The 26,253-nt window shown below is 43.2% G+C and overlaps 1 protein-coding gene across 2 annotated transcripts in view; it reads left to right on the top strand.

Moving 5' to 3' along the window:
- The window catches only part of LOC112217433 (ectonucleotide pyrophosphatase/phosphodiesterase family member 1), a 74,702-nt gene extending 48,647 nt beyond the window's left edge, over positions 1–26,055 (top strand). For both annotated transcript variants that reach the window (XM_024377718.2, XM_024377719.2), the window contains exons 17-25: positions 603–690; positions 1,139–1,323; positions 2,991–3,030; positions 3,123–3,277; positions 4,911–5,046; positions 5,288–5,362; positions 23,883–24,015; positions 24,197–24,341; positions 24,912–26,055. In XM_024377718.2, coding sequence (XP_024233486.2) covers positions 603–690; positions 1,139–1,323; positions 2,991–3,030; positions 3,123–3,277; positions 4,911–5,046; positions 5,288–5,362; positions 23,883–24,015; positions 24,197–24,341; positions 24,912–25,064 — 1,110 coding nt within the window. In that variant the 3' untranslated portion in view covers positions 25,065–26,055. The remainder of the gene's footprint in view (positions 1–602; positions 691–1,138; positions 1,324–2,990; positions 3,031–3,122; positions 3,278–4,910; positions 5,047–5,287; positions 5,363–23,882; positions 24,016–24,196; positions 24,342–24,911) is intronic.
- The last annotated feature ends 198 nt before the right edge of the window (positions 26,056–26,253 follow it).

Genomic DNA, 26,253 nt, shown 5'->3' with positions numbered 1-26,253 from the left:
TGTCAGTATTAAATCTTCTAGAGGCCCACTTTCAGTAGAACACACAAACATGAGTGTTCTAACAACCCCTTATTATGTTGCATAAAACAACCATTTGATGCAATTACAGTATTATAACATAATCTTGCAATTTTGCTCTCACATAGAATTGAAAGAAGACCATTTTGTCTTGGTTACCGAGAGATGAAATCACTTTTTGCATAAAGCTGAAGGTGTAACAAGTCTGAACACATTTCAATGGCGTCTCTGCGCTCCTCAGTGGATGTTTAGGGGAAAATTCCCTGTCAGTTACATTAAATAGTCCAATATTGCACTGTCACTAAGTATGATCATATTTATTATAAGCAATGTGAAATCTTAGTTAGTTGTTTAATTAGATTTTTACTATATTTAGAAAGACTTTAAGGCAATTCAAGCTCTATTGCTTGAATTGCTAAAATAAAAATGTAGCACATGCAAAAGGTTAATTGAGGTTCAGCGGTTCAGCGTTGTTGTTTTTTTGTTGCTATATACATTACACATGTTTACTCCACTGTTATGAACAGCATGTGTCAATTATTCTTGTGAAAGTGCATTCATTTTGTTTTTTTATTTTTTTTTAGACCATTTTCATTGGTTATGGACCAAGGCTGAAATACAAGACTAACGTTGCACCTTTTGAAAACATTGAAGTCTACAACCTCCTGTGTGGTAAGCCTGTTAGTCAATGGACCGTTTAACATGGGCGCAGGGGGCAATGTCCTCTTGCATAACTAGAAAAGATTAGCCTGGGTGCCAGTCTGTTTCTTCTCTTGCCAACAGAGTGGAACAATATCTAAACATACTGGTAACCAGGCTAAGAAAGGATTGCTTTTCTAAAGTTAAACCATTCCAGCAGCCAATCTGGTTTTACACTCATTATGACGTAATTTCAACCACTTTTATGCAGAACTCGGAGTCCACTTTTCTATTTCTCAACATTGTGATAAGTTTCAAAGAGGATGTACCAGTTCAGCAGGTGCGAGTGCATAGTCCATAGTCCAACACTGCACCTGCCATCTGCAAGACACACTGCTGTTATGTACAGTTAGCTAACTAAGTTAGAGAAAATACCTTTTCAAGTCTCATCTCTTTTTTTCTATTTCTCTCTGCCTGTCAGATTTGTTGGACATTTCCCCTGCTCCTAACAACGGGACCCACGGGAGTCTGAACCACCTGCTGAAGAACCCTCCCCACCTCCCTGTGTACCCAGCTGAGCTCTCCTCTGACTCCACCTGTGAGGCGAGTGGCCCTGCCCCTTCTGACAATCTGGGCTGCAGCTGCAGCGCCCGCACCAAAGCAGCGGTACGACCAGGGAGTACAGTCGGGGGTGGTAATCAAACTCACATCCTCCCTACTGGAGCATGGATGGGATGGGAGGGGTCAGAGGGTCTGTCCTGTCATTCACTTCTCTGGGCTATGTGGGACGCTAGCGTCCACCTCGCCAACGGCCAGTGAAATTGCAGGGCACCAAATTCAAAACAACAGAAATCTCATAATTAAAATTCCTCAAATATACAAGTATTATACACCATTTTAAAGGTAACCTTCTCGTTAATCCAGGCACAGTGTCTGATTTCAAAAAGGCTTTACGGCGAAAGCACACCTTGCGATTATGTTAGGTCAGCACCTAGCCACAGAAACATACAGCCATTTTCCAAAGAAGGAGAGGCGTCACAAAAGACAGAAATAGCGTTAAAATGAATCACTAATCTTTGATCTTCACCGGATGGCACTCCCAGGACTCCATGTTAGACAACAAATGTGTGTTTTGTTCGATAAAGTTCATCTTTATGTCCAAAAACCTCATTTGAAATGGGTGTGTTATGTTTAGAAATGCATTGTCTCAAACAAACATCCGGTGAAAGTGCAGAGAGCCACATCAAATTACAGAAATACTCATAATAAACATTGATAAAAGTGTTATGCATGGAATTATAGATACATTTCTCCTTAATGCAACCGCTGTGTCAGATTTCAAAAAGGCTTTACGGCGAAAGCACACCTTGCGATTATGTTAGGTCAGCACCTAGCCACAGAAAAACACAGCCATTTTCCAAAGAAGGAGAGGTGTCACAAAAGTCAGAAATAGCGTTATAAATATTCACTTACCTTTGATGATCTTCATACGGAATGCACTCCCAGGAATCCCAGTTCCACAATAAATGTTTGTTTTGTTCAATGAAGTCCATCATTTATGTCTAAATACCTCCTTTTTGTTCGCGTTTGCCCAGTAATCCAAATGCTCAATGCGTGATCACTTAGTTCAGACAAAGTCAAAAAGGTTATATTACAGTTTGTAGAAACATGTTAAACGATGTATAGAATCAATCTTTAGGATGTTCTTATCATAGATTTTCAATAATTTTTAAACCGGACAATTCCTTTGTCTTTAGAAATGAAAAGAAACACAGCTAACTCTCACGGCCACGACTCAGCTCATGGCATTCTGCCAGACACCTGGTTCAAACGGCTCTTATTCGCTCTTCCTTCACAGTAGAAGCCTGAAACAAGGTTCTAAAGACTGTTGACATCTAGCGGTCACATTAGGAAGTGCAATATGACCCCATAGACACTGTATATTGGATAGGCAAAGACTTGAAAACCTACAAACCTCAGATTTCCCACTTCCTGGTTGAAGTTTTGGCCTGCCATATGAGTTCTGTTATACTCAGACATCATTCAAACAGTTTTAGAAACTTCAGAGTGTTTTCTATCCAAATCGAATAATTATATGCATATTCTAGCTTTTGGGCCTGAGTAGCAGGCAGTTTACTCTGGGCACCTTATTCATCCAAGCTACTCAATACTGCCCCCGAGTCCCAAAGACATTAATGCTCCAAATCCTCAGTATTAATCATACTTATCCTCACTTTGTATGATTGATAACCCAGCAGCACTCATTAGAAGGACATAAGTTGACTAATTGAAATACAGGAGACCCACTAACATGCTGAAAATGCCTGTTTCAGGAGAAGACTATGAACAGGCAACTCATCAAGGCTAATTCCAGTGAGTACACACTGTTGTCTATTTTTAATAGCGTAATCATGGATCTATTTTGTTATAGATTTCATTTTTAATCAAGCCCTCCCCTCCCTCAGCTTCCGGAGCCAAGGCTCTTCACCTACCGTATGGAATCCCTCGAGTTCTCCAGGAGAATGCAGACTACTGCGTCCTTCACCACGCCGACTACGTCAACGGTTACAGCAAAGATATTCTCATGCCGTTATGGGTCGCCTATACAATTAACCCACTGGTGAGTCGTTTACTTCTTATGTGAGCGACCGGTGTTCATACCATGGTGTGTGTTAGCCTGCTAAACTAAACCCAAGGTATTAGCTCCGGGGAGCTAATGTAAGTCTTCAGAATTTTAACAAATGTTTCCCATCATGCGAGCGTAGTTCTGAACCATCTCTGAACCATTACACTTTCTTTTATGTCTAAAGATAGATAGCGTGTCGTGTTGGAGATGCATTGGCTGTATTTGCTGCTCTCTTGTTAGTGTTTTGGCTAGGACATGAAGGAGGTTGTAAAGCTGTGTATGAAGTGCTGGTGTGAAGGGCTGAGCTGCCGCCCAGACCCTGCTAGCTGGCTGTAGATCTTCTCCACTCGTGCTGGCTTTCACAGCATCTTGTGTTACTCATTATGTGGTGAGAACCTCACCATAAATCAGTACTGAGAGCTGATTTTAATGGAGAGAGGACGTCTCTCTATAGTATATATTTTTCTTTAACTATCTCAGGCTTTCGCAACATCCTCCTTTTATTCCATTTACTATCTGTCTAAAAGGAAGGAAACAGCTACATGATGTATGTTTTTTTGTGCTTTTATTAACTAAGCAAGCAGAAAAGCACTATCATACACTGAGTATATAAAACATGAATCCTTAAAAGTCTATTGACACACCATAAGTAGCATAATAAAAAAATCTCCATCAGTATAAGCTAGAGATTTTTGCATGGACTACGTCTCAATCCCCTGCATCTGCCAATGTCGGCCTTCCACATCTGTGGTGGAAGATGGCCGAGCTACAGCGGTGTTCATTAGACCATGAGACATCCTGAAAATCGGTCTTCTCAAGAAAACGTCTGTAGCGTCCGAATGATCTACAAACTGTTAAGACTACTCTATGGAAAAGGGAGACTCTCACGAACACGATGGTGTTCTCCGTTTTGCTCTACAACCCCCCACAAATGTCACGGGACTCTTCTGAAGGTAGACAAACGAATGGAAGATATAGGACAGACACTTCCGAACCTTATTCCTTAGGATTTATTTTGGTATTTATGAATGTATTAAATGCATTTCCATGGGCTATAAGTGTTGTTTTGATACCTAAAAGGTTCCTAAAATTCTAAATCAAATAGCTAAATTATCCATCGTATGACCATCCTAAAATAATTCAATATGTTATCCTTGTACTTTTAGAGGTTTTAAGAACACCTGCTCATTCCATGGCATAGACTGACCAGGTGAAAGCTTTGAACCCTTATTTAACGTCACTTGTTCAATATTTAAGTGCCTTTTTAAAATGGGTATGGTATTAGGTGCCAGGCGCACTGATTTGTGTCAAGAACTGCAACGCTACTGGGTTTTTCACGCTCAACAGTTTCCAGTGTGTATCAAGAATGGTCCACAACCCAAAGGACATCTAGCCAACATGACACAACTGGGAGAAGTTGTGGGAAGTTGAGAAGTTGTCAACATGGGCCAGAATCCCTGTGGAATACTTTTGACACCTTGTATAGGGCAAAAAGGTGGTGACGAAAGAAACCAACTCCACACAACTTTTACATGATCTCAAGAACTGGAATCAGAAATAGCAGAAATAGTGTCTCTAGCACAACCTCTTTCTATGTCTCTCTCTCTCTCCCCGTCTCTCCTATCAGAACAATGTCCAGCCACTGAGTCCAGTAGCAGAGGCATGTGTCCGTACAGATGTCCGTGTGGCACCGCTCTCTAGTCAGAACTGTGTCAGATACAGGGATAACCCTGCCCTGTCCTACGGCCTGCTGCATCCACCCAGTAAGTACATAATGACGTTTTTGGTTTGTTAGACCCCTATCACCTATCACCTCCCTCACACCCTTTGCTAAATACCACATTAGTGTACAATCATAGCCAGCTGTGCAGCAGCTGCCAATGCTTGATCAGGAATGTCTCATAAAAATGTTAAAGACCAGTTGATAATTAAAATCAATTGAAGTTTTTAAAGTGTCTGCGTTTATTTAAGTTAGAGATTTTATGTTAATGTTTCTATATGCAGATCTGGGTGCCAATGGAACAGAGGCAGAGTCATTACTTACCAGCAACATGGTGCCCATGTATCCTGCCTTTAAAGGTGAGCAGGTCAGACTAGCTGGCAAAGAGACAGAAAAGTATCCAGTGCTATGCAATAGCTCAAACACTCAATAGGGTATTTTTGTTTTCTTATGGAGATGAAGCTTCAGGAAATAACTTTCCACAGAAGGGATTTAGGACTAGCCATCAGGACAGTGTCTCTTTGCATGATGTATGTATTAGAGGCTGACCGATTTAATTTGGGCCGATTTTCAAGTTTTCATAACAATCGGTAATCTGCATTTCTGGATGCCGATTATGGCCGATTTACATTGCACTCCACGTGGAGACTGCGTGGCAGGCTGACCACCTGTTACGCGAGTGCAGCAAGGAGCCAAGGTAAGTTGCTAGCTAGCATTAAACGTATCTTGTAAAAAACAATGAATCTTAACATAACTAGAGATTAACTACACATGGTTGATGATATTACTAGTTTAACTAGCTTGTCCTGCATTGCAAATAATCAATGCGGTGCCTGTTAGTTTATCATCGAATCACAGCCTACTTCGCCAAATGAGTGATGAATTAAGAAGCGCATTCGCGAAAAAAGCACTGTTGTTGCACCAATGTACCTAACAATAAACATAAATGCTATTCTTAAAATCAATACGAAAGTATATATTTTTAAACCTGCATATTTAGTTAAAAGAAATGCATGTTAGCAGGCAATATTAAGTAGGGAAATTGTGTCACTTCTCTTGTGTTCCAGTGCAAGCAGAGTCTGGATATACAGTGGGGCAAAAAAGTATTTAGTCAGCCACCAATTGTGCAAGTTCTCCCTCTTAAAAAGACGAGAGAGGCCTGTAATTTTTATCATAGGTACACTTCAAGTATGACAGACAAAATGAGAAAAAAAATCCAGAAAATCACATTGTAGGATTTTTAATGAACTAATTTGCAAATTATGGTGGTAAATAAGTATTTGGTCAATAACAAAAGTTTATCTCAATACTTTGTTATATACCCTTTGTTGGCAATGACAGAGGTCAAACGTTTTCTGTAAGTCACAAGGTTTTCACACACTGTTGCTGGTATTTTGGCCCATTCCTCCATGCAGATCTCCTCTAGAGCAGTGATGTTTTGGGGCTGTTGCTGGGCAACACGGACTTTCAACTCCCTCCAAAGATGTTCTATGGGGTTGAGATCTAGAGACTGGCTAGGCCACTCCAGGACTTTGAAATGCTTCTTACGAAACCACTCCTTCGTTGCCCGGGCTGTGTGTTTGGGATCATTGTCATGCTGAAAGACCCAGCCACGTTTCATCTTCAATGCCCTTGCTGATGGAAGGAGGTTTTCACTCAAAATCTCACGATACATGGCCCCATTCATTCTTTCCTTTACACGGATCAGTCGTCCTGGTCCCTTTGCAGAAAAACAGCCCCAAAGCATGATGTTTCCACCCCCATGCTTCACAGTAGGTATGGTGTTCTTTGGATGCAACTCAGCATTCTTTGTCCTCCAAACACGACGAGTTTTTACCAAAAAACCATATGACATTCTGACCATATGACATTCTCCCAATCTTCTTCTGGATCATCCAAATGCTCTCTAGCAAACTTCAGACGGGCCTGGACATGTACTGGCTTAAGCAGGGGGACACGTCTGGCACTGCAGGATTTGAGTCCCTGGCGGCGTAGTGTGTTACTGATGGTAAGCTTTGTTACTTTGGTCCCAGCTCTCTGCAGGTTATTCACTAGGTCCCCCCGTGTGGTTCTGGGATTTTTGCTCACCGTTCTTGTGATCATTTTGACCCCACGGGGTGAGATCTTGCGTGGAGCCCCAGATCGAGGGAGATTATCAGTGGTCTTGTATGTCTTCCATTTCCTAATAATTGCTCCCACAGTTGATTTCTTCAAACCAAGCTGCTTACCTATTGCAGATTCAGTCTTCCCAGCCTGGTGCAGGTCTACAATTTTGTTTCTGGTGTCCTTTGACAGCTCTTTGGTCTTGGCCATAGTGGAGTTTGGAGTGTGACTGTTTGAGGTTGTGGACAGGTGTCTTTTATACTGATAACAAGTTCAAACAGGTAACAAGTGGAGGACAGAGGAGCCTCTTAAAGAAGAAGTTACAGTTCTGTGAGAGCCAGAAATCTTGTTTGTAGGTGACCAAATACTTATTTTTCACCATCATTTGCAAATAAATTCATTAAAAATCCTACAATGTGATTTTCTGGATATTTTTTTTCTCATTTCGTCTGTCATAGTTGAAGTGTACCTATGATAACAATTACAGGCCTCTCTCGTCTTTTTAAGAGGGAGAACTTGCACAATTGGTGGCTGACTAAATACTTTTTTTGCTCCACTGTAGGACTCGTTTTGTAACGGTTTTCTTCTGGTGAAAGAGAAGCGGACCAAAATGCAGCGTGGTTAGTTTTGTACATCTTTAATAAAAATTAAAATACAACAATCTACAAAACAAGACACGTGGGGAAAAAAACGAAACAGTCCTATCTGGTGCCACAAACACAAAGACAGGAACAATCACCCACAAAAGACCTAAAGAATATGGCTGCCTAAATATGATTCCCAATCAGAGACAACTATAAACACCTGCCTCTGATTGAGAACCACTCTAGGTAACCATAGACTTACCTAGAGTACTACTCTAACCACAATCCCATTACTACAAACAACCCCAGACAAAACAAACCACATAAATCCCCATGTCACACCCTGGCCTAACCAAAATAATAACGAAAACAGAGAATACTAAGGCCAGGGCGTGACACGTTTTTACTGTGGATATAGATACTTTTGTATCTGTTTCCTCCAGCATCTTCACAAGGTCCTTTGCTGTTGTTCTGGGATTGATTTGCACTTTTCACACCAATGTACGTTCATCTCTAGGAGTATGACGGCTCCGTGGTCCCATGGTGTTTAATACTTGCGTACTGTTGTTTGTACAGCTGAACGTCGTACCTTCAGGCGTTTAGAAATTGCTCCCAAGGATGAACCCTTGTGGAGGTCTACAATTTTTTTTTCTGAGGTCTTGGCCGATTTCTTTTGATTTTCCCATGATGTCAAGAAAAGAGGCACTGAGTTTGAAGGTAGCCCTCGAAATACATCCACAGGTACACCTCCAATCCTACACTTCCGGCGCCGACAGAGATGGCCGCCTCGCTTCGCGTTCCTAGGAAACTATGCAGTTTTTTGTTTTTTTACGTGTTATTTCTTACACTAGTACCCCAGGTCATCTTAGGTTTCTTTACATACAGCCGAGAAGAACTACTGAATATAAGATCAGCGTCAACTCACCATCAGTACGACCAAGAATATGTTTTTCGCGATGCGGATCCTGTGTTCTGCCTTACAACCAGTGTAACCGAGTGGATCACATGCAGCGACCAAAAAAATGACTCAGAATAAGAGGGAAACGAAGCGGTCTTCTGGTCAGACTCCGGAGACGGGCACATCGTGCACCACTCCCTAGCATTCTTCTTGCCAATGTCCAGTCTCTTGACAACAAGGTTGATGAAATCCGAGCAAGGGTAGCATTCCAGAGGGACATCAGAGACTGTAACGTTCTTTGCTTCACGGAAACATGGCTCACTGGAGAGACGCAATCCGAAGCGGTGCAGCCAGCGGGTTTCTCCACGCATCGCGCCGACAGAAACAAACATCTTTCTGGTAAGAAGACGGGCGGGGGCGTATGCCTTATGGCCAACGTGACATGGTGTGATGAAAGAAACATACAGGAACTCAAATCCTTCTGTTCACCTGATTTAGAATTCCTCACAATCAAATGTAGACCGCATTATCTACCAAGAGAATTCTCTTCGATTATAATCACAGCCGTATATATCCCCCAAGCAGACACATCGATGGCTCTGAACGAACTTTATTTAACTCTCTGCAAACTGGAAACGATTTATCCGGAGGCTGCATTCATTGTAGCTGGGGATTTTAACAAGGCTAATCTGAAAACAAGACTCCCTAAATTTTATCAGCATATCGATTGCGCAACCAGGGTGGAAAGACCCTGGATCATTGTTACTCTAACTTCCGCGACGCATATAAGGCCCTGCCCCGCCCCCTTTCGGAAAAGCTGACCACGACTCCATTTTGTTGATCCCTGCCTACAGACAGAAACTAAAACAAGAAGCTCCCACGCTGAGGTCTGTCCAACGCTGGTCCGACCAAGCTGACTCCACACTCCAAGACTGCTTCCATCACGTGGACTGGGAGATGTTTCGTATTGCATCAGACAACAACATTGACGAATACGCTGATACGGTGTGCGAGTTCATTAGAACGTGCGTTGAAGATGTCGTTCCCATAGCAACGATTAAAACATTCCCTAACCAGAAACCGTGGATTGATGGCAGCATTCGTGTGAAACTGAAGGCACGAACCACTGCTTTTAATCAGGGCAAGGTGTCTGGTAACATGACTGAATACAAACAGTGCAGCTATTCCCTCCGCAAGGCTATCAAACAAGCTAAGCGCCAGTACAGAGACAAAGTAGAATCTCAATTCAACGGCTCAGACACAAGAGGTATGTGGCAGGGTCTACAGTCAATCACGGACTACAGGAAGAAACCCAGCCCAGTCACGGACCAGGATGTCTTGCTCCCAGGCAGACTAAATAACTTTTTGCCCGCTTTGAGGACAATACAGTGCCACTGACACGGCCTGCAACGGAAACATGCGGTCTCTCCTTCACTGCAGCCGAAGTGAGTAAGACATTTAAACGTGTTAACCCTCGCAAGGCTGCAGGCCCAGACGGCATCCCCAGCCGCGCCCTCAGAGCATGCGCAGACCAGCTGGCCGGTGTGTTTACGGACATATTCAATCAATCCCTATACCAGTCTGCTGTTCCCACATGCTTCAAGAGGGCCACCATTGTTCCTGTTCCCAAGAAAGCTAAGGTAACTGAGCTAAACGACTACCGCCCGTAGCACTCACATCCGTCATCATGAAGTGCTTTGAGAGACTAGTCAAGGACCATATCACCTCCACCCTACCTGACACCCTTGACCCACTCCAATTTGCTTACCGCCCAAATAGGTCCACAGACGATGCAATCTCAACCACACTGCACACTGCCCTAACCCATCTGGACAAGAGGAATACCTATGTGAGAATGCTGTTCATCGACTACAGCTCGGCATTCAACACCATAGTACCCTCCAAGCTCGTCATCAAGCTCGAGACCCTGGGTCTCGACCCCGCCCTGTGCAACTGGGTACTGGACTTCCTGACGGGCCGCCCCAGGTGGTGAGGGTAGGCAACAACATCTCCTCCCCGCTGATCCTCAACACTGGGGCCCCACAAGGGTGCGTTCTGAGCCCTCTCCTGTACTCCCTGTTCACCCACGACTGCGTGGCCATGCACGCCTCCAACTCAATCATCAAGTTTGCGGACGACACAACAGTGGTAGGCTTGATTACCAACAACGACGAGACGGCCTACAGGGAGGAGGTGAGGGCCCTCGGAGTGTGGTGTCAGGAAAATAACCTCACACTCAACGTCAACAAAACTAAGGAGATGATTGTGGACTTCAGGAAACAGCAGAGGGAACACCCCCATCCACATCGATGGAACAGTAGTGGAGAGGGTAGCAAGTTTTAAGTTCCTCGGCATACACATCACAGACAAACTGAATTGGTCCACTCACACAGACAGCATCGTGAGGAAGGCGCAGCAGCGCCTCTTCAACCTCAGGAGGCTGAAGAAATTCGGCTTGTCACCAAAAGCACTCACAAACTTCTACAGATGCACAATCGAGAGCATCCTGGCGGGCTGTATCACCGCCTGGTATGGCAACTGCACCGCCCTCAACCGTAAGGCTCTCCAGAGGGTAGTGAGGTCTGCACAACGCATCACCGGGGGCAAACTACCTGCCCTCCAGGACACCTACACCACCCGATGCTACAGGAAGGCCATAAAGATCATCAAGGACATCAACCACCCGAGCCACTGCCTGTTCACCCCGCTGCCATCCAGAAGGCGAGGTCAGTACAGGTGCATCAAAGCTGGGACCGAGAGACTGAAAAACAGCTTCTATCTCAAGGCCATCAGACTGTTAAACAGCCACCACTAACATTGAGTGGCTACTGCCAACACACTGTCAATGACACTGACTCTACTCCAGCCACTTTAATCATGGGAATTGATGGGAAATGATGTAAATATATCACTAGCCACTTTAAACAATGCTACCTTATATAATGTTACTTACCCTACATTGTTCATCTCATATGCATACGTTGATACTGTACTCTATATCATCGACTGCATCCTTATGTAATATATGTATCACTAGCCACTTTAACTATGCCACTTGGTTTACATACTTATCTCATATGTATATACTGTACTCGATATCATCTACTGTATCTTGCCTATGCTGCTCTGTACCATCACTCATTCATATATCCTTATGTACATATTCTTTATCCCCTTACACTGTGTATGACAGTAGTTTTTTTTGGAATTGTTAGTTAGATTACTTGCTCGTTATTACTGCATTGTCGGAACTAGAAGCACAAGCATTTCGCTACACTCGCATTAACATCTGCTAACCATGTGTATGTGACAAATAAAATTTGATTTGAATTGACTAAAATGATATCAATTAGCCTATCAGAAGCTTCTAAAGCCATGACATCATTTTCTGGAATTTTCCAAGCTGTTTAATGGCACAGTCAACTTGGAATTGTGATACAGTGAATTATAAGTGAAATAATCTGTCTGTAAACAATTGTTGGAAAAATTACTTGTGTCATGCACAAAGTAGATGTCCTTACCGACTTGCCAACACTATAGTTTGTTAACAAGAAATGTATGGAGTGGTTGAAAAACGAGTTTTAATGGCTCCAACCTAAGTGTATGTTAACTTACGACTTCAACTGTATGTGTCTTGATTCGATGAGGTTCAGGTCATCCACAAAGGCCCAGGAGTTGGTTAGCGTATCATCTGATGCACCATTGACGTGATCCACGAATACATTTGGACCAATTGGTGTGCCCTGGGGGAGGCCATGGGAGAGTTATTGGGCCCAGGATAGAGTCTCATGGTATTTTGTCACTTGGCTACAGACGGAATCCATGGCATGATCTCTGGTCTGACAGATACTTGCAATGGTGTGATCCACAAGATCAATGACCTTGTTTTAGTCTGTCAGGACCCATGTGCTGGAAGTGCCCCTGGTGTGTGCTGTTCTGTACAGCTAGTCTGCCATGCTTACAAGGTACTGGGTGGTTGAGCATCCCTTCAGGCAGCCAAACTGTTGGTTGGAGATGGTTATTTTGGGTATCCTGTGTTGCCCATTCAGCAACAAAACCTTCACACATTTTTGCCAGAAGAGGCGTGAGTGAGAGGGGCCGCAGCTGGTCAAGGCTCAGTAGATTACTTTTTGTCAGGGGGTCCACTATTGCCTCTTTCCATTGATGTGGAACTACTCCTTCACACAGGGAGGTGTTGAAGATGACTGTCAGGGGGGATGGATATTTCAACTAGAAATTTCCTGATGAATCTGGACCTGGGGCTTTTCTGGTTGGAACGGAGAGTAGTCTCCTGTTTAGTGGTGGTAATGATGTGGTGACCGATGAAAACTTGTAATTTATAGCATTGGCAATGACAGAATGGTTGTCTGGGTTGAACCCGATGGAGATGGTCTTTTTAGTGCTGGTCAGGGATTTAATTTGATGGTACCATGTGGCTGGGATCTCCCTCTTCTTTTGGGGGGGGATTTTGGTGTGGTAGAATGTTGATCTTGCTGCTTTGATTTCATTTTCTTTTTTTATTTCACCTTTATTTAACCAGGTAGGCTAGTTGAGAACAAGTTCTCATTTGCAACTGCGACCTGGCCAAGATAAAGCGTAGCAATTCGACACATACAACAACACAGAGTTACACATGGAATAAACAAAACATACAGTCAAAAATACAGTAGAACAAAAGAAAACAAAAAGTCTATATACAGTGAGTGCAAATGAGGTAAGTTAAGGAAATAAATAGGCCATGGTGGCGAAGTAATTACAATATAGCAATCTCTGATCTCTCTGGGTTTTGTTCCTCAGTGTGCTGTGAAGGCAAGTCTTTTTCACTGAAGGCTTTCTGTCTGCTTTTTAAATCAGCTCTTTGAGTCTAAGTGAAATCCACTCCTTATCCTGTGCATCAGTGGAGGCTGGTGGGAGGAGCTATAGGAGGATGGGCTCATTGTAATGGCTGGAATGGAATGATGGGACAGAGTCAAACATGTGTTTGGTACTTTTCTATTCATGCCATTACTGTTAGCCTGTCCTTTTATAGCTCCTACCACCAGTATCCTCTGCTGTGCATGCATCCTAACCACCTGTTTTGGGAAGTAAACTGCAATGATGTGATTCAGGGTGTTATAGAAGTTGTCTGTTTTCTCCTGTGCGCTCTCCACATTTGTTACTTTTGGACATTTATGCAGGGAAAGCCATGGTGACCTTCACGCTGTTGAAAACAGGAATAAATCCAAAACTGAGACTTGAATGCAAAATAAAGATGTTTATTAAAACATCATGGTGCCTAAAAAATCCTAGTGCATAATGAAAGGTGAAAACAAAACACAAACATTTCGGTTTCAGGCCATTATCAGTGTAAATCGTCGGCCCACGTACTTGAGGCCTCATTTATCAATATTGCATAGAAACTATTCTAAAATACTACTTATGAATAGAATTTGGAATGTTGGTACACACCGTTTTTACGCACACCGTTAGGAGATTGAGAAATACTAATTGGTCTCAGTGCTCATGCAAGACCTCGGCTATTTGCATTTCAAAATGCCTCTAATTAGCCATATATGGTCAAAATTTTCCCTTGAAAGCCCCTGGGGAATATACAAGGCCATACCATGAAATACAATGGCGCAACCAGAAAAAATAATACCTTTTTAGAGACTGAAATAGAGGTGCTAGTGTCAGAGATTGAGTACAACCAAAAGGTTTTATTCGCTCAGTTGTGCCTTGACCAGTAAAAATAAAAACATTGAGAGGACTTTAAATGAGTAGGCAACACTCACCAATAAACCATCCATCCTCAACGGCCCCCTCCTGTAGGCTTATAGGCCAACATTGCTGTTCTGCAGAATGAACGAGTGGTGCGTTCCAACTTGCCACCATATTAAGCAGCGACTTTTGCGCTTCACATAACCTGAACATTAAGAGAGCCATCTGTACTTTCGGCACAAAGAAATCCCACCTATCTCTAAAAACGCGCTCTCTGCGAAGTGCAGCGTGTGCCAAATCTTCCAACAGTGCAAGATCAGCACCTATTATGTCTTTTTTTTAGTATTTCAATAAAGTTTTCACTTTCACACATGCCTCTAATTTAACAAATGATTGTACTTTATGTGGATTATTATCGTAACAAATGCACTGATGTGGTCAAATTGTATGATCTAGATAGCCTGTCCCCACAACCGTGGTAGGCCTGATCAACGACGAGACAGCCTATAGGGAGGAGGTCAGAGACCTGGCTGGGTGGTGCCAGAATAACAACCTATCCCTCAATGTAACCAAGACTAAGGAGATAATTGTGGACTACAGGAAAAGGAGGACCGAGCACAACCCCATTCTCATCGACGGGGCTGTAGTGGAGCAGGTTGAGAGCTTCAAGTTCCTTGGTGTCCACATCAACAACAAACTAGAATGGTCCAAACACACCAAGACAGTCGTGAGGGCACGACAAAGCCTATTCCCCCTCAGGAAATTAAAAAGATTTGCTTGGGTCCTGAGATCCTCAAAAGGTTCTACAGCTGCAACATCGAGAGCATCCTGAACGGTTGCATTAAATCAAATCAAAATCAAATCAAATGTATTTGTCACATACACATGGTTAGCAGATGTTAATGCGAGTGTAGCGAAATGCTTGTGCTTCTAGTTCCGACAATGCAGTAATAAACAACGAGTAATCTAACCTAACAATTCCAAAACTACTGTCTTATACACAGTGTAAGGGGATAAAGAATATGTACATAAAGATATGAATGAGTGATGGTACAAAACGGCATAGGCAAGATGCAGTAGATGGTATCGAGTACAGTATATACATATGAGATGAGTAATGTAGGGTATGTAAACAAAGTGGCATAGTTTAAAGTGGCTAATGATACATGTATTACATAAAGATGCAGTAGATGATATAGAGTACAGTATATACATATGAGATGACTAATGTAGGGTATGTAAACATTATATTAAGTAGCATTGTTTAAAGTGACTAGTGATATATTTTACATCAATTCCCATATATTCCCATTATTAGTGGCTGGAGTTGAGTCAGTGTGTTGGCAGCAGCCACTCAATGTTAGTGGTGTTTGTTTAACAGTCTGACGGCCTTGAGAAAGAAGCTGTTTTTCAGTCTCTCGGTCCCTGCTTTGATGCACCTGTACTGACCTCGCCTTCTGGATGATAGCGGGGTGAACAGGCAGTGGCTCGGGTGGTTGTTGTCCTTGATGATCTTTATGGCCTTCCTGTGTCATCGGGTAGTGTAGGTGTCCTGGAGGGCAGGTAGTTTGCCCCCGGTGATGTGTTGTGCAGACCTCACTACCCTCTGGATAGCCTTACGGTTGTGGGCAGAGCAGTTGCCGTACCAGGCGGTGATACAGCCAGACAGGATGCTCTCGATTGTGCATCTGTAGAAGTTTGAGTGCTTTTGGTGACAAGCCGAATTTCTTCAGCCTCATGAGGTTGAAGAGGCGCTGCTGTGCCTTCTTCACGATGCTGTCTGTGTGGGTGGACCAATTCAGTTTGTCTGTGATGTGTACGCCGAGGAACTTAAAACTTACTACCCTCTCCACTACTGTCCCATCGATGTGGATAGGGGGGTGCTCCCTCTGCTGTTTCCTGAAGTCCACAATCATCTCCTTTGTTTTGTTGACGTTGAGTGTGAGGTTATTTTCCTGACACCACACTCCGAGGGCCCTCACCTCCTCCCTGTAGGCCGTCTCGTCGTTGTTGGTAATCAAGCCTACCACTGTAGTGTCGTCCGCAAACTTGATGATTGAGTTGGAGGCGTGCATGGCCACGCAGTCATGGGTGAACAGGGAGTATAGGAGAGGGCTCAGAACATACCCTTGTGGGGCCCCAGTGTTGAGGATCAGCGGGGTGGAGATGTTGATACCTACCCTCACCACCTGGGGTGGCCCGTCAGGAAGTCCAGTACCCAGTTGCACAGGGCGGGGTCGAGACCCAGGGTCTATGGGTACTATGGTGTTAAATGCTGATCTGCTGTTCACCGACTACATTCTCACATAGGTATTCCTCTTGTCCAGATGGGTTAGGGCAGTGTGCAGTGTGGTTGAGATTGCATCTTCTGTGGACCTATTTGGGCAGTAATCAAATTGGAGTGGGTCTAGGGTATCAGGTAGAGTGGAGGTGATATGGTCCTTGACAAATCTCTCAAAGCACTTCATGATGACAGAAGTGAGTGCTATGGGGTGGTAGTCGTTTAGCTCAGTTACCTTAGCTTTCTTGGGAACAGGAACAATGGTGGCCCTCTTGAAGCATGTGGGAACAGCAGACTGGGATAAGGATTGATTGAATATGTCCGTAAACACACCAGCCAGCTGGTCTGCGCATGCTCTGAGGGTGCGGCTGGGGATGCCGTCTGGGCCTGCAGCCTTGCAAGGGTTAACACGTTTAAGTGTTTTACTCACGTCGGCTGCAGTGAAGGAGAGGCCGCACGTTTTGGTTGTAAAAAGTTATTTAGTCTGCCTGGGAGCAAGACATCCTGGTCCGTGACGGGGCTGGTTTTCTTTTTGTAATCTGTGATTGACTGTAGACCCTGCCACATACTTCTTGTGTCTGAGCCGTTGAATTGCGACTCTACTTTGTCTCTATACTGACGCTTAGCTTGTTTGATTGTCTTTCGGAGGGAATAGCTACACTGTTTGTAGTCTGTCATGTTTCTGGTCACCTTGCCCTGGTTAAAAGCAGTGGTTCGCGCTTTCAGTTTCACGCGAATGCTGCCATCATTCCACGGTTTCTGGTTTGGGAATGTTTTAATCATTGCTATGGGAACGACATCTTCAATGCACGTTCTAATGAACTCACTATCCAAATCAGCGTATTCGTCAATGTTGTTGTTGGACGCAGTGCGGAACATATCCCAGTCCACGTGATGGAAGCAGTCTTGGAGCATGGAATCAGATTCGTCGGACCAGCGTTGAACAGACCTGAGCGCGGGAGCTTCTTGTTTTAGCTTCTGTCTGTAGGCAGGGAGCAACAAAATGGAGTCGCGGTCAGCTTTTCCGAAAGGAGGGCGGGGGAGGGCCTTATATGCATCGCGGAAGTTAGAATAGCAATGATCCAAGGTTTTACCAGCCCTGGTTGCGCAATCGATATGCTGATACAATTTAGGGAGTCTTGTTTTCAGATTAGCCTTGTTAAAATCCCCAGCTACAATGAATACAGCCTCAGGATATGTGGTTTCCAGTTTGCAAAGAGTCAAATAAAGTTCGTTCAGAGCCATCGATGTGTCTGCTTGGGGGGGAATATATACGGCTGTGATTATAATCGAAGAGAATTCCCTTGGTAGATAATGCGGTCGACATTTGATTGTGAGGAATTCTAAATCCGGGGGAACAGAAGGACTTGAGTTCCTGTATGTTGTTGTGACCACACCACTTCTCGTTAACCATAAGGCATACGCCCCCGCCCCTCTTCTTACCAGAAAGATGTTTGTTTCTATCGGCGCGATGCGTGAAGAAACCACCTGGCTGCACCGATTCCGTTAGCATCTCTCGAGTGAGCCATGTTTCCGTGAAGCAAAGAACGTTACAGTCTCTGATGTCCCTCTGGAATGCTACCCTTGCTCGGATTTCATCAACCTTGTTGTCTAGAGCTTGGACATTGACGAGAAGTATGCTAGGGAGTGGTGCACGATGTGCCCGTCTCCGGAGCCTGACCAGAAGACCGCTTCGTTTCCCTCTTTTACGACGTCTTTGTTTTGGGTCGCAGGCTGGGACCCATTCCGTTGTCCTGGGTGAAAGGCAGAACACAGGATCCGCTTCGAGAAAGTCATATTCCTGGTCGTACTGATGGTGAGTTGATGTTGCTCTTATATTCAGTAGTTCTTCCCGACTGTATGTAATGAAACCTAAGATGACCTGGGGTACCAATGTAAGAAATAACACGTAAAAAAAAGTTTCCTAGGAATGCGAAGTGAGGCGGCCATCTCTGTCGGCGCCGGAGGTCTGTATACGCCGGAAGTCACTGCCTGGTACGGCAATTGCTCGGCCTCTGACCGCAAGGCACTACAGAGGGTAGTGCGTATGGCCCAGTGCATCACTGGGGCTAAGCTGCCTGCCATTCAGGACCTCTACACCAGGCGGTGTCAGAGGAAGGCTCTAAAAATTGTCTAAGACCCCAGCCACCCCAGTCATAGACTGTTCTCTCTACTACCGCATGGCAAGCAGTACCAGAGTGCCAAGTCTAGGACAAAAAAGGCTTCTCAACAGTTTTTACCCCCAAGCCATAAGACTCCTGAACAGGTAATCAAATGGCTACCCAGACTATTTGCATTGTGTGCCCCCGCCCAACCCCTCTTTTTTGCGCTGCTGCTACTCTCTGTTTATCATATATGCATAGTCACTTTAACTATACATTCATGTACATACTAGCTCAATTGGGCCGACCAACCAGTGCCCCTGCACATTGGCTAACCGGGCTATCTGCATTGTGTTCCGCCAACCCCTCTTACGCTACTGCTACTCTGTTCATCATTTATGCATAGTCACTTTAACCATATCTATATAATTGCATATCACATGATCAAGCAAGAAAACACATCAGAAAATCTATAAATCAGTACTGTTGACTAACCCCATTCCGTACAAATTTGCGCAACCGCGGCATTAAAACTGGGACTGTAGCAACTGTGTTGGCATCAAAATCTGGGGTGTGAACTACGTTTCTATCCAAGTGTTGATTGACATGGTAATGGCCCGATAGTATTGGAGAAAAGTTGAAAAAACGGACCCCTCTGACGCTGTACGTTAAATGGTGACGTGTCATGACGTAGCGTACAGCACCCATAATGCAACTCATTCTGTGTCGTACAGCCTCTCACCACCAGGTGGAGCACTTCTCTCGCAGATTTAAAAATAAGAAAGGGACAGGAACAGGAACAGGTTAAGGTGGGATACCTAGTCAATTGTACAACTGAATCCGTGGAGGCTGGTGACGTGACAAATTGAGGAGGATGGGAGACCCACGGTATAGGCGCGCAACACACGGACACCACAAAGTGTTTCAAAAATCAAAGACAACTGTATTTTAACCTGAAGCTTTTAATAAAGACATTTATAGTACAGTATTATGGGGAATGGGAATGAGAAGGCTACTTACAGTGTTGGAAAGGGATCAGAGCAGTGATTGAAGGAGGGTATGAGGCGTGAGTTGAGGTGTTCAGAGGCTTGACCAGTGCAGGACCGAATTTTACTGGGAAAACAAAAAACAATAACACAAGACACCACACAGTTAGACAAAAGAGCTAAGAATGAGTTAGTCCAAACAAGGAGTAAAATCTTTGATGTGTAATAATGTGATTGTGTTTGTGTACATACAGTAATGAGAGAAAATTGATAGGGGTACTCACAGTGCGTGGAGGGGAAACATTAAATGTGCCAGAGGATGAGCAGGCATATGAGACATCGTGTCCAGTTCATGTCAAGAGAAAGTTGACAATGGGAGTGGAGTAGTCATCACCTCTTAATCATGGAACATGAGGGGACTTGCCTGTAAATACAAATAGCAGATGCATTCCATTAATGCTGCGCCATCGTAGGTTTGGACAAGTTTCTCTATGAAGTTCTCAAAATTCATAAAGTCAAACAGAGGCTGCACATGTCGCCCACTTGACACATTAAAGTAGCTCAAGAAACATTCCTGAATAAAGCCCTGATCATCTACATACCTGACAATAACTGTCAACTGCAAGCAGACTGGTTGCACCATAGGTCAAAGAGCGGTGGGGAAATTTTTACCTCCTGGGGCCTGGAGTTTTCCTAACTAGGAAAACTCTAAACCCTATAAGGTATGATGGTGATTAATCAGTTGTAAAAAGGATTTATAAGGGCTGTGATGGGACTGGTTTTTCCTAGTCAAGTCACATGGTTTTAAAATCCTGAAAAAAAACTCCTGGCACAGGGGGGGATGAACCCATTCAAACTGCAGCTACCTTATATTTGTTCTTATAAATTATATTTAGACTAGATCAGGAGGGGGATTTCCTCTACCCAGACACATAGACAACAACTGATAGACAATATAACTCACAGGGCTGAGCTTGCGTTATGCATGTTTGCATCATTCTGGCCTATGCAACTGTAGGCCTTATAAAACATTTACTCACATCTGTCGTCACAATTATGTTGATTGATTAATTTAGGCTTAAAATCGTATAGGCAGCCTAGCCAACCCAATTTTAAATATAATCAACATTTGATCACATTCACATTTTTCCTGACACACAAATGGACTATAATTGGACTAATGGACTACCAATTAATTACCCTGACCAGACGGACCGGGCGCATAGGCTGTATGCAGCTGCTCTTATTAGTAGTCTACAGTTGATCACACGGAAAAGTTGTCTCGTTTTCATCCCATACAGCATGTCAGATTTCTAATGTTTAGGTATAGCCTAGGCTGCTGCAACATTTGCCATGAATTTTTGCTTGTGTCTGTCCGGAGGGATTATGTGTCATCATCTTCAAACTAAATACCGGAGGAAAGTGCAAACGCCTACTTGAGCGCACGCGGGGAAAACATCCTACGTCAACCTCTCTCTTTTAATCGAACTATTTTTTGAAATGGATGATGCGATGGAAGCTATCATTCGGAATTGTTTTCAACAGCCCAGAGTAGATGTTCAGTATGTAAAGAATCTTAACATGCAATACAGGCAACTTGATGATAGGCTCTCTGTTAACCAGCTATAGCTTGATACCAGTTGGTATTGAACGCCCTCGCCTTTTCATCCTTCTTCATGAAACTGATCTCAGGCAAAGGTCTACCCTTGCTTTTAATTCGCACCTTTCCGTGTACCCCAGATAATGAAAGGGGTTCTTAACACATAGAACCCCCATGATGCTCTGTGGCACAATCCCAATTCAATAGGTTAATTCTTTGATCCTACATCTATGATTGGATGGACATGTCAGTTCATACTGCAAAAACTTTGATTGGTTGGAGGACATCCCCCGGAAGTGGTCATAATTACCATGCATGTCTACCAGCCTGCTAGTTTTTGTATTGAAATCAACATAGCCAGAGGAGGATGGAAGCAAGCTGTCCTCTGGCTACACCATGGTGATAGCCCAGACAGTGCTGTTGAAGTTACTGTAGACCTTCATTGCAAAACAGTGTATTTTAACCAATTATTTGGTGACCTATGAATATTGTAATGAAACAGCAAGGAGCAGGTCTCGAACCCTCGACCTTCGAGCCCGAGGTCCGGCGCGCTATCGCCTGTGCCGCAAAAGCATGCTCGTGCAGCAGAGTAGATTTCCACGCTTATCAAACCCAGGGTCGTTACAATATATTTAGTATAGTTTTATCTAAAAAGGATAACTTTTTTTAATGTTTCACTATTTTTTTTAAATTAAATTTCACTGAGGAGGATGATCCTCCCCTTCCTCCTCTCGGGAGCCTCCACTGAACTGAATGCATTCATTTTTTGCATCATCACCAAAAGCCATCATGACTCTCAAAATCCGTGACAGCCACTGTTTACTTCTGAAGATAACTTTAGTGCCGCCCTAAAAACCCAATTTCAAATTTGATACAAACCTTCAAATATGTATGTAATGACACATTTATATAAACTCTTTATAGTGTTTTATTTACATTTTAGAGGTGATAAATTGGACAGATTGGGTGAAAAAAACTGTTTCCCCCACACAGTTTATCTCCACTTTCCGTATCACGCAGTAGATTTCTCGTGATACGGAAAGTTTTGCTTGTTTTTAAAAAGACCTGACGGAGCTCATTGCCTCCTTCAATCATGCAGAGACGGGCAGCATGAATGTCTCGTCTTTTGCTGAAAAGGGGAGCTGGAAAGGGGAGAAATTGTGCTTTACAATGGTATTCATATTACAGTTGACCTGGAAGTATTACGTTTTTGGGGCGCTAAAATAAGGCAAATTGTACATTTTAAATCTTACCAACAAGCCGTAGATTTAGGATCAGTGTTTGAGGCTTATTTCTAGCCCAATTGAGTTCTCAGATTGGTCTCTACATAAACGCTTCCCAGTGAATTATGATTGTTTATCTGACTGTGGTCATAGTGAGCCATTGATTCAGTAGACATAGAATCTCTGTTACATTGTGTTTTAGAGGACAGTAGTGCAGTAGGGTGCTTCAACACAATTTACCAGATAGAGGTCACGATAAAAACCCAGCCCATTCCCTCAACTCTCTTCAGTGTTGTATTCTTCAATTACCATGCTGTGTAGCTGGCTCGACAACAGGATGTTCTTGCTATGCTATTGTAAGGTAAGGCAGATGGTTATGTTCAAAATCCCACTCCTTTTTGTACTCTGTGCTTGGCATGTAATGCCGATGTGAGTGCCTGAGTTGTTGTGACGTTACATTCCTGTAACAACTTGTGGTGAATTAATCATAAACCGTCAATGTGTTGCTTAATAGAGGGGAAAGTGTGTGCTTCTGGTTGACGTGAAATTGAGATTACCACAGGCTGCGTTCAAAATGGCACTATATTCCCTTTTATAGTACATTACTTTTGATTCGCTTCCATAGGGCTCTGGTCAAAGGTAGTGCACCATGCAGGGGATCGTGTGCCATTTGGGGCGTAGCCGTAGAGTTTGAATCACATAGTGGTTAGGATTGTTTAATATGATGCCACCCTCAGGATTCCATAGTGATCAAAGTGAGAGTGTTGGAGATTGTGTTGAGTGTTATTGATGCCCGTGGACACCGAGAAATCAAATCCATCATTAAAGGTGGTTTATGAAGTATGATATATATGATTACCTTTATTTCCCCCATAAATTGGCCTCCAAGAAGAGGCATTCGGTTGATAACTTTACAGACACTGCGCTCTAGTGGCAGATGGTGGAAGGTGACACAGATCTGGGATTGTATGCAGATTAACTTTTATTGTAAAAAGTATTTTGTCTGGAGGCAAAACTGAGCGATTTCCCCTGAGATAGGCCCGTTGCAGCCAAAATTGGCTATTGTAAAAATTAATGAAAACAAAAATGTGCTTTTTGGTCTTAATTTAAGATTAGGGTTAGCAGTGAGGATAGATTTGATGACTTTGTGGCTCTAGTGACAACTCTACAGAGCTGCCTCCAGAAAAATGAAAATGCTAACCTGTAGTGTCTCAGTTGGAGTGCTGTTCCCCCTGTCCGTTTATTCACATTCATTATGATCTAAAAGGGAAAACCTATTCTAGATCAGCACTCCTACTCTAAGACGTTTTGTGAATACAGGCCCTGGATACATTACTAAGTTACTTAGACAGTCAGATATGGGTTGTAAATCCATGCCTTCACAAATATGATAATATATTTTCAGATGTTTGGATGTACTTCCATGATGTCCTCCTGGTGAAATATTCCCAGCAGCTGAATGGGGTCAATGTTGTCAGTGGACCTATCTTTGACCAGCACTACGATGGACACTTTGATGCTCCCAAAATTATCACACTGTAAGTGGTCATCAACAATGAGTTTCTTTGTGGGTGTTTTTTTTAAATTCTCAGTTATAATCTATTACATTTATTTATTTCAGATTGACATTTATCTAATTTAGCAGGGAATACAATGCTATAACACAGTATTGACCATGGCCTATTCACCTCTCTAATTGTATCTCTCTTTATCCTGCAGACACGAGGCTCCCATCCCCACTCACTTCTATGTGATCCTGACCAGCTGTGGGAACTCGTCCTTCTCCCCTGCTGACTGCCAGGGTCGTCTGGAGACCACATCCTTCATCCTCCCCCATAGAACTGACCACACTGAGACCTGTGCTGTGAGTCACATTGTCTAACTGTCCTCTTATTGTTTCCTATAGTGTCACCTGGAATCTTTTTGAGGAAATCTAATGTGATTAGAACCGGGTCAAATAGAGGCTGTATGTTTAACAGTGTTGTTCCATCCCTCTCGTCGCCCCAATCTGGGTTTGAACCAGGGACCCTCTGAACACATTGACAACTGCCTCTCATGAAGCATCGTTACCTGTAGCGCTAAAAAAGCAGCGGTCGTTGCAGAGCAAGGGAAATGACTACTTCACGGTCTGAGCGAATGACTCATCGATTGAAATGCTACTAGTGCGCACCGCTAACTAGCTAGCCATTTCACAGCAGTTGCAAATTTAAAATACTTTTAAATACCTCTTGATTTAGTTTGTCCTGTACAATGCAACCAATGAAATAGTCCCAGAAGTGCATATTCCGAACTTAATCATGTGCACCTCAATTATGTTAAGGTATTTGAAAGTATATATGTATTTGACCTAGTTCCGGAGGCAATGTTTGCAGAGATGCTTATAATCTATGAATATTGTTACAGTGAATAAGCCCTCCTCTCCCTGTCTCCTCAGAATGGCTCAGACTTCCAGTGGGTTCAGGAGTGGGCCGAGTTCCACGCTTCCCGGGTCCGAGACGTAGAGCTCCTTACTGGACTCAGCTTCTACCACGACAGGATATCAGTGGAGGAAACACTACAGCTCAAGACATTTTTACAGACTTTCTAAGATCCCATGAAGTCACGTCAGGAGGGTTTTGGTACTATTGGTACTATCATTTTAGTATTGGGCCTTATTACACAAGTTTGAAGGTAAAACATTTTGGGCTAAACGTGTAGTTCTGGTGTAATCCTTATATTTAAGTGCATAAAAAGGAGTAAAGAGTTCTGTTTAAGTCAGAAACTGCCTGAAAGTAATTTGGTCTTCAATCCCTCAAACTAGTAACATTAAACTTTTTTTAAATATATTTTTAACCTTTATTTAACTAGGCAAGTCAGTTAAGAACAAATTGACGGCCTAGGAACAGAGGGTTAACTGCCTGTTCAGGGGCAGAACGACAGATTTGTACCTTGTCAGCTCAGGGGTTTGAACTTGCAACCTTCCGGTTACTAGTCCAACGCTCTAACCACTAGGCTACCCTGCCGCCCCATACATAAAGACTTTGTGTGGAAAAAGAAAGAAGCCATGTTATGAGTCTAATATAATAGACCTTTGTCAGTTTAGACTTTACCAGAACATTGTACCAAAAAGTCATGTACTGCTCTGCTGAATCCCAAACACCACTTGTTCATCCCAGGGAAAAGAGAGGGGAATAGTCTTAGAAAACACATTTTCATGCCATAGGATTTTATATGACAAAGTGATTATAATAGCTGGGACATTTTCAGGAAATCTCGGACAATCTGGAATGGAAACGTTAGTATCGGCCATTTGCAGAAGGACTGAAACACTGCCATTATTTTTTTACTCTTGAGGTGTGATTTGGGGAGTTGGCTGAAAGACATGGCTTTTACGCCAAAATGAGAATTTAGTGAAAAGAAAAAAGTGTTTGTTCTACGAGAACAAACAACAGAAAATGTTTATGCTCGCACTTGCCAAATGTTGTCATTGTATGTTTGACTTGATTATAGTTTTTGTTAATATTGATGTTTTTTATTGCTCTGTAACTGTAAATGTAAAGTCAAGTTTGTCGGCAACTGGGATTAAATTATTGATAGAACTAGTGTTTTCGAATGTGTTTGTATGTGCTTGTACAGTATGCATGTGCTTTGTGTCATGACAGAAACTGAAAGTATTACCAAGATAAGCATGACTCTAAAAAATACATACACAATAAAACATCTAGATCCAGTACATAAAATCCAATGTTGTTAACGAACATTCCATTCGGGGGCAACACTGTCACAGGGAAAATCTC

This window comes from Oncorhynchus tshawytscha, linkage group LG18, assembly GCF_018296145.1.
Source record: "Oncorhynchus tshawytscha isolate Ot180627B linkage group LG18, Otsh_v2.0, whole genome shotgun sequence".
NCBI lineage: Eukaryota > Metazoa > Chordata > Actinopteri > Salmoniformes > Salmonidae > Oncorhynchus > Oncorhynchus tshawytscha.
The sequence above is the reverse complement of the archived record's forward strand: the minus strand, read 5'-3'. Positions and strand labels throughout refer to the sequence as shown.